The sequence below is a fragment of the Populus euphratica genome, unplaced genomic scaffold (genome assembly GCF_000495115.2).
Source record: "Populus euphratica unplaced genomic scaffold, PopEup_1.0 scaffold3504.1, whole genome shotgun sequence".
Taxonomy (NCBI): domain Eukaryota; kingdom Viridiplantae; phylum Streptophyta; class Magnoliopsida; order Malpighiales; family Salicaceae; genus Populus; species Populus euphratica.
The window spans coordinates 3816-11492 of record NW_011503335.1 but is presented as its reverse complement, the minus strand read 5'-3'; the positions used below and the strand labels follow the sequence as shown (position 1 = coordinate 11492).

Here is a 7677-nt window from a genome sequence, read left to right as displayed (position 1 = left end):
TTCACTGCTAGTCCCCTCTCTTTAGTATGCTCCAAGAAACCATCAGGAAGCAAAGAATCCAAATCAGAGTCTCCCTGTTCTGTGATTTTTAGTAGGTGGATTGCGCACCGCCCACAAGAATCTTTGGCCATTTTTTTTCAATCCAATAGCTATTCCCCTTAACTGCTCTATAGTAAACAGCACCAAACTACCAAAACAAATAAACACAACTCTTTGGTTTGGTTCGGAGTCTAGCCAAGTTAAACACTCAGGCACATCATCATCAGGACTGGTCTTGCTGCTACCACCCCTTTTGGTATCAACTGTAGTCAATGGACCGATGCAAGAAATTGGTGGTGTGCGATTATTAGGCACACAGAGTCCATCTGATATTCCCTTAACAGCTTTGGACTCTAGCAATTCAAATGTATTGATCATAATCCTTGCTACTTTAGGGAATTGAGAGGCAACATCAAGAAAGTATACAGGCCTTGTTGTCTCGGTCAAGAAAAGGCTTTGGCACATCAGTGGCAAGGATTGGTGGCAAGCTAGGAGTATCAAGAAAGTCTTTCATATGTCTGAAACTTTCTGTATAAGATTGATGAAGGGTAGGGAAGTAGAGAAAAAAGGCAAGAAAGCAAGCAGCAGGTGTAATGAAAAACTAATAGGGATGTCAAGTTCAGCTGCTACACAAAGACCAGAAGCGCAAATGAAGTCCATAATAAGGCCATGAGTATTGTACCTTAATTTTCGATATGTTGAGGCGTTGTTGATGAACGTAATGGTTGCTAAGGCGAAGGATCTCTAAAGTGAGTTCTTCATGGTGGGTTACAGTGGTGGAAACTGGGGTAACAGCGGGTAGATGATGGAATTTGATGGAAGGAAAGGTGGCAGAAACAATGACGATGTATGTATCAGTTTTGCCTGCAATATAGGGTGCTATAGCAATACGAAAGTGAATAGAAAGGGAAGACTAAACCTAACAAACCCCTTAAACAGTGGCGAATGAATGCATCAGCCTCCCTGTTGAGGTCCTTCTCAAGAGAAAGGGCAACATAAACACCAATGAAGTGGAGGGTGGGAACCACCGTAGTAAAGTGGATATATTAGGAGGTAATAATTTTGCATCTTAATTATTTATTTTCTAATTGGTTAAATTTTTTTAATTTCATTATTATTTTACTATTTAAAAATTCTAAAGCTAAATTGATTATATTAGTTAAAAAAATATTGATTATGAATCATTTTCTATAAAGAATTTTAAAACTAAAATAGATAAGGATATTTAATTTATTTTGTAGAGATAAAGATTATTATTTAGAGTCAATAAAAATACTAGAAATATTGTTTTAGATTTTTTTATAGTTTGATTTATAACTTTAAAGCTTGAGACCTTTAATTTTATCTTTTTTATATTCTATATCAGATATATCAGGTGGTATCAGAACAAGTTAACATGATTTGATAACGAATTATAGAGATAATCATGGAATAGTTAGTTACAACCATCTCTATAATAATAATTAAGGGTTACAGACTATTTGGGATCAGCTAAACCACAATTCATTAGCAATTTCAGCTTTAGAAGAGTAAATACAAACTAGGTTTGACGACATTAATACTAAAATTGATGACCTTATAACCAAGCTTGAGATATTAAAGTTATATACAATACATGAATTGAGAAAGAAAAGAGACACGAGCTAGGGATGATACTGACAACCTCTTATTGGACTAGTTTGTCCAAATCCTCATAATTAGTATGACTATAAATATTCATATGATGAAGAATATCTTTTTAGTTGACAAGAGGCACAAACAAGAATTGTAAGTGAGGAGAGGAACATATTTGAAGACTTACCTTACCTTATACATATTTCTAAATTACATTTAGACAATCATTTATCCATGTAAAAGGTGTTGGTGAAGATAAACTTGATGGAGGCTATATATGGAATATTATAAAATCAAGACAAATAATCATAATCCAAGAAATAAAAATCGATCAACTTGATTAAATGTCAGTATATACAAGAACTTTTCACATATCAAAAACATGCTACTTTATAAATAAATTAACTACAATATTATATTCAAAGTATTTGTTCCCCTATAATATAAAAGTTTAATTTTTAATTAATAATTCAATGATAAGTTTTTTTCAAATGAGGAAGATTAATGTAGAACAAAGAGTTTGTGAATTAGATTCACAAGGTCAAGTTTGAAAATAAGTTTGCAAAAAAACCTAAAAACATTTGATATAAAACCTGAAGTTATTATGTTTTTGTTTTAATTATTTTCCTTGTTAATTTTAGTTTTTAATTATCTATTTTTTATTTAGATTAAAATTTTTAATTTAATTAGTATTTTAATATTTAAAAATCCTACTGTTAGATAGATTCTATAAGTTAGGAAAATTTTAATTAGAAATTATTTTCTATAAGGATTTTAGAAATCTCACTGCTAGATAGACTCTATAAGTTAGAAAAATTTTAATTAGAAATTATTTTTTATAAACATTTTTGGATTAATATAAATAAAAATGTGTAATTTATTTTATGAAGGTCAAGACTATTATTTAAAGTTAAAAAAAAATATCAAGAAATTTTTTCTAGATTTTTTTATAATTTAGTCTATAATCTTAGAGTTTGAAAACTTTAATTTTTATCTAATGCGTATTAAATTCTAATCTAGTTATTTTGTTTTTGTTTTTGTTTTTTGACAAACTCAATCATTATGTAAGTGGTTATATCAATTTTACTTTAATTTTTTTGGTAAAAAACAACTTCATTATCTTAAATGCTACAATAACTTCATATTTTTTTTCTAAAAAAAAATTGTGAATCAGTATTGAGTTTAATTTCTTGCTAAGTTAATTATACTTGATAAAAGAATTGTAATTTTACACGAAGTTATATCGAACAAAATTATTTACGGATCATAACAAGGTGAATTCTAAAGCCTTATTTTCTTGAGAAATATTATTGATACACCAAGGCTTGGGCTTTACTTGGTGTTTAATTTTCCCTTTTTAAATCCAAACTCTTCCTATTAATAAATGAGCTAAACTTCTGTATTGAGCTTATACTTATTAATATTCATTTAAGTGATTAGAAAAAAAAAATCTTATATATTCGAGTTAGAATTGATTAAAATTTATGGAATTCGAGTGAGATCATCATTCTTATTAACAACATGTGTGACTACTTGATCCAAAATACTTAAGACAATTAAAATAAAGATGATAGAATCCATCCCTTTTTAAAAGTATTGAATCGAAAATATTTATCCATGAGTCCATATCTAAAGAGAAGCCCTTGTTTTAGCAAACCTCAAGCTCTGGGCCAATTTCAAGCCAGAGTTTAATGGCCAATCCTACCTTACCCTAGAACGAAATCACTCAATCTCCAGCTTGCTGTTGCGTTTACGGAGGAAAAAGGAGCAAAAAATTGCAGCTTCCCGCCTCCAAAAATCAAGAAAAAAAAAAAACCCTTTTGTGAGAAATCCAGATAACATCATCATCAAAGCATTTTTTTTAAAAATGGTGAAATCCTAGAAAACAGAAGCCAGCAATTCTAACAGAGAAAACCCAGATGTGTTAGAGAGAAAAAGACTGAAAAAGCTTGCAATAACCAACAACATAGTATCAGACACGCACAAGTCAGGGTTCCATATTCATTGAACCCATCAAAAGTTTTTGTTAAACAACATGGTAAGGATATTATTAGGAAATCTCAAAGAAAAAACAGGTACTTGCCTTCATTTCCTGGTCTTCTCGCTCCTGTCAATGGTGGTGGCAAGATTGGCGAGCTCAAAGACTTGTCCTCTAAAAACCCTGTTCTTTACCTCGATTTTCCTCAGGTTTTGACTTAACAAGGGACCAATCAGTGAGGCCACAGCCATAAGCATTACAGAATGCAAGGGCTGGGGCAATGATGTGGATAACCAATATGTAATACCATTTTAGTTCGGGAAATATACGCGGAACGGTGGCTGTCGAGATGGCAGCAATTGCGACATAGCCTGCAACAGCAAACCATGTTGGAATTTGATCTTTGAGAAAGAATTGGTTGCGGCGTTGCTCATCATAGGAGATGCTGGAGATCCCGAGAGAGGAACGGTCAGCAATAAGGAGAGCACCAATTGCATTTCTCCCACGAAGTTGAGAAAACAAGGCAACGAGTGTTCGGCTTAGCACCTTGAAGAAGTTGTCCAGACCGTCACCCAAGATCAAGGCAGTGGCAATAAATACCTGAGTAAGTGTTGGTTTGGTTGAAAAGTCTTCAAGAATATGTAAAAAAATCATGTACTGGGCACTCTTGTCACCTTAACCTTGTTAGAAAACTTACCTTGTAACCTTGGAGGCCATGTAAGCTGCCTGGTTTGAGGTCTGCTGGATACCAGTCACCCTTTTTTGTATCTATGAGAGGCCACATCAGACCCCAGGAAAGAATTCCTCCAAGCAATACTGATATGTTTATGATATATGGGCAAATCATTCCAACTCCAACATATGTTGCTGAGAAATCAAAGAAAAATCTGTACGTGTAACAAGAACATCATTAGTCAACGATAACACAAAGAATTTGAAACACAATGCCACTATAAATTGAACTACATTCAGTAGGATGAGAAATTTTTTGAAGGTGGAGTAATGCTTTTACTTGTTTTCATATGCTTTAAGACCGAGTGAGGGGAACTCAGCAAATCCACAACCATCTCCGGCAGTGTAGAACCATTGAAAGAAACCCCACAAGAAGCTGAATGAGAAGAACTTTCCCAACACCCTCACTTGTTTCCTGCAATGGTAGAAAAACAAAGTACGATACTTGTAGTTGCCAAATGATCATCCAACTATAAGAGCATGAGATCTGATAATGCCTTACTTTGCTAGCTTGGCCCCTGTAGGAGTGTGGAAGCTGTTGATGAGATGACCAGTTGCAGTGCCACTTGGATATGTCAATTTGAAGTCTACAATCATGACCTGGAAATAACCAGGGTAACAATGAAGATTAGATTTTGGCAAAATCAATACAGTCGACAAGAATGGAAAGTGCAGAGAAAAGTGTTTTATTTCCAATAATCATATGACGAAATTGAATGGTTATATGGCGTTGTGAAGTCTACCTTTCGAAGAGGCACCACTGAAAAGAGTCCAAGAAAGCTAACAACAAACAGAAAGCCAATCATCCATGACAGAGATGGATTTTTAAAAGCATCTCTATATTCTGTTGATTGTTTGGCCACGGTTTCACTCATTCCAAACAGATAATTCCCAAAGCCTCCTATTGTAAGGAGACCATTAGTACGAAATTCAACGAGTTTAACATCATCATACAAATTAACTGTTTTATCACAACAAGTTCAGTTTCAAAACAAGTTTGGCATTCAATCTTGTCTTGACTATTTAGAAATATAGCGTATTCATCTTGACATTATGTTAATGATTCTCGGTCAATGAACAAGTTCAATATAGGAAAATCTACAGTAAAAGGGTTGATTAATTATATTCTCGTTTTCGTTTCGTTTACTAATGGAGAAGGCTTGTTTTTCCACTAATCAGAATATTATTTTAAGACTTACAGATATAACTTTGAACTTGGTAAGTTAACCATCTCAGCCAGTCGCACTTTATGCCCGGTGGGGCATTAGAAACCCAAGAAAACTGATGCTGACATGTCACCCAAAACTAAAAAATTTTAGCAGTTCACAGTTAAAAACTATACGTATGATTTAACATATATTTTTATGTACAGTAAGATAGGGTCAGCCCTAAAAATAAATTTGATTTAGCGAGATTTGCATAGTTAATTAAAACAACTATAACTCTTGATTCGAGTTGAATCAGACTTAAATTTGTAGTTTACAAGAAATTTCTAGACCAAAGTTCCATGAAAAATCCTCTTTTTGTAGTTTATCCACTATTCAAATTTATTGAAATTAAACTTGGAAGATCTAATATAGAAAACTTCCCTTCATTTCCTGGTTTTTTTGTGTTCTTTTGAATTTTATGTTATTTTCTTTTATATTTGAAGGTTATGATATTATTTTGTAAATTTAGAGATCAAGCTTGCAGTTCTTTTCGCTCAACAAATTTGTCTTCTCTGTAATTGTTGAACTGTCTTTATGCGTCTGCCCGCATAAAAAACACTAGATGAAAAATAAAAAGCAGCCACCCCCAACACCATTATCACACACTCCAGGAGACGGGGAGGAAGCTAATAAAAAAAATTTATAGATCATTTAAAGAAGACACTCATCAAACTTTTTCACTAAAGCAGATTTGTTCATGTCTCTAACAGCAAGCTCAAGTGTTGAGTAGTTTAGTAACAAGTGGCTGAAACAATTGCACAATGTTAGTCATAAAACCTCAATTTTGATTTGTCTCTCAAAGACTGCAGGCAGTAAAAAATTATTGTCTTCAATGATCTCACATCTGAGATGAAAGGGACAGAGACAAAAACGGCTGCCTCATCTTGTAATCTAGCAATTAGAAGAAGGAAAACTTGACATTGAATTTTAGCAACTACTTGAATTTAGCAACAATTAAGAACAGAAACAAAACCAAATGCATTGAAATATTATGTTGATCAAAGAAGCCTAGATATCTCTTCAACTCAGAAACAAAGGAGAGAAAAAATTGATTTTAAAAATAATTGAGAGATGAAATGAAAATTAATGGCAGTAAGAAGTACAGAAAGTATACCACTATTGGCAATGCCAGAGGAGGCAACCACACAAGTCTGTATAACAGTGTTCTCTTGCCTGGTAAAGGGTTGCTTCAAAAGGCCAGACTTTTCAAGAAACTTTGTCCAAGTCTTGATAAAAAAGAACCCCAGAAGGCCAGCAGAGATATTGAGGGAAGGTAGGATACCAGTTGTAAGATTGAGCTTCATTACTATGACGGTGAACAAAATGCTCAACACGAAGCTCACCACAAAGGCCCTCAGTGTCAGCTGATTCCTCCATGATGGCACTTCTTGGTTCTCAAATATTCTTTCCACTGACAACTCTTCTTCTTGTTCCTCTTTCTTGTCCTTCTTTCTGTGACCATGATCATCCTCCAAATCATAACCATTCTCTACCTCGATGTCATCTCTGCCATTACGTTCCATTTTCTTTTCTTAAAAAAAAAAAAAATTCTTTGTGGAGGCTACGAAAGTTGGGAGAGTGTTAAATAAGGTGGTTGTGATTATTGCTCTACAAAATTACTTCTTTAACCGGCGGGGGTCAAAACTGGTGTCTCTACAGTTCAATCTAGATTAACTCTTTATTAAAAAAATAAATTAAAACAATTTTACTTTAAAAAAAAACCAGAACTCAATTGGTTGAGTAAAGGCCTTGTTTGAAAAGTCTTAAGGGTCATTAAGTGCGAATTTAACAGTAACTACTACACAACTTAAGTGAACCACCCAATTAAGAAGAAGTCGTGATATGAAAAGTCTTAAAGGCCAAATAAGTGCTATATTGAGAATTTATTTGTCATCGGGAACAAATTTGATCAATGCCCTTATTTAAGGTGTCTAGAAAATTGTGTCTGGACAATTTTTTCTTCGGCTATTTTTTGTTAATGTCCTTGTATTTTATTTTAATTATTGTTTTATAAACTTTTTAATATATACTCAATGATTATATATATATAAAAAGATGTTAAATATATATATATATATATTTATTTATTTTTTTAAAAATTAAATA

The 7677-nt window shown here is 33.0% G+C and overlaps 1 protein-coding gene across 1 annotated transcript; it reads right to left on the bottom strand.

Annotated features, from left to right (window-relative positions):
* Nucleotides 1-3215: 3215 nt before the first annotated feature.
* On the bottom strand, nucleotides 3216-7127 carry LOC105119771 (probable metal-nicotianamine transporter YSL5). Its single transcript, XM_011017953.1, has 6 exons — nucleotides 6686-7127; nucleotides 5107-5264; nucleotides 4866-4963; nucleotides 4644-4778; nucleotides 4329-4518; nucleotides 3216-4231 (listed from the first exon to the last, which is right to left on the bottom strand). Exons 1-6 carry the CDS (start codon nucleotides 7092-7094, stop codon nucleotides 3806-3808), a joined length of 1416 nt encoding a protein of 471 aa, XP_011016255.1. The 5' UTR covers nucleotides 7095-7127; the 3' UTR covers nucleotides 3216-3805.
* Between the last annotated feature and the right edge of the window lie 550 nt (nucleotides 7128-7677).

Coding starts and splice junctions, on each gene's coding strand:
- LOC105119771 (XM_011017953.1), bottom strand. CDS start 7,094: ATGGAACGTAATGGCAGAGATGACATCGAGGTAGAGAATGGTTATGAT. Junction 5,265..6,685: donor CTCTGGCATTGCCAATAGTG/GTATACTTTCTG, acceptor TCCTTACAATAG/GAGGCTTTGGGAATTATCTG. Junction 4,232..4,328: donor ATGGCCTCCAAGGTTACAAG/GTAAGTTTTCTA, acceptor ACACTTACTCAG/GTATTTATTGCCACTGCCTT.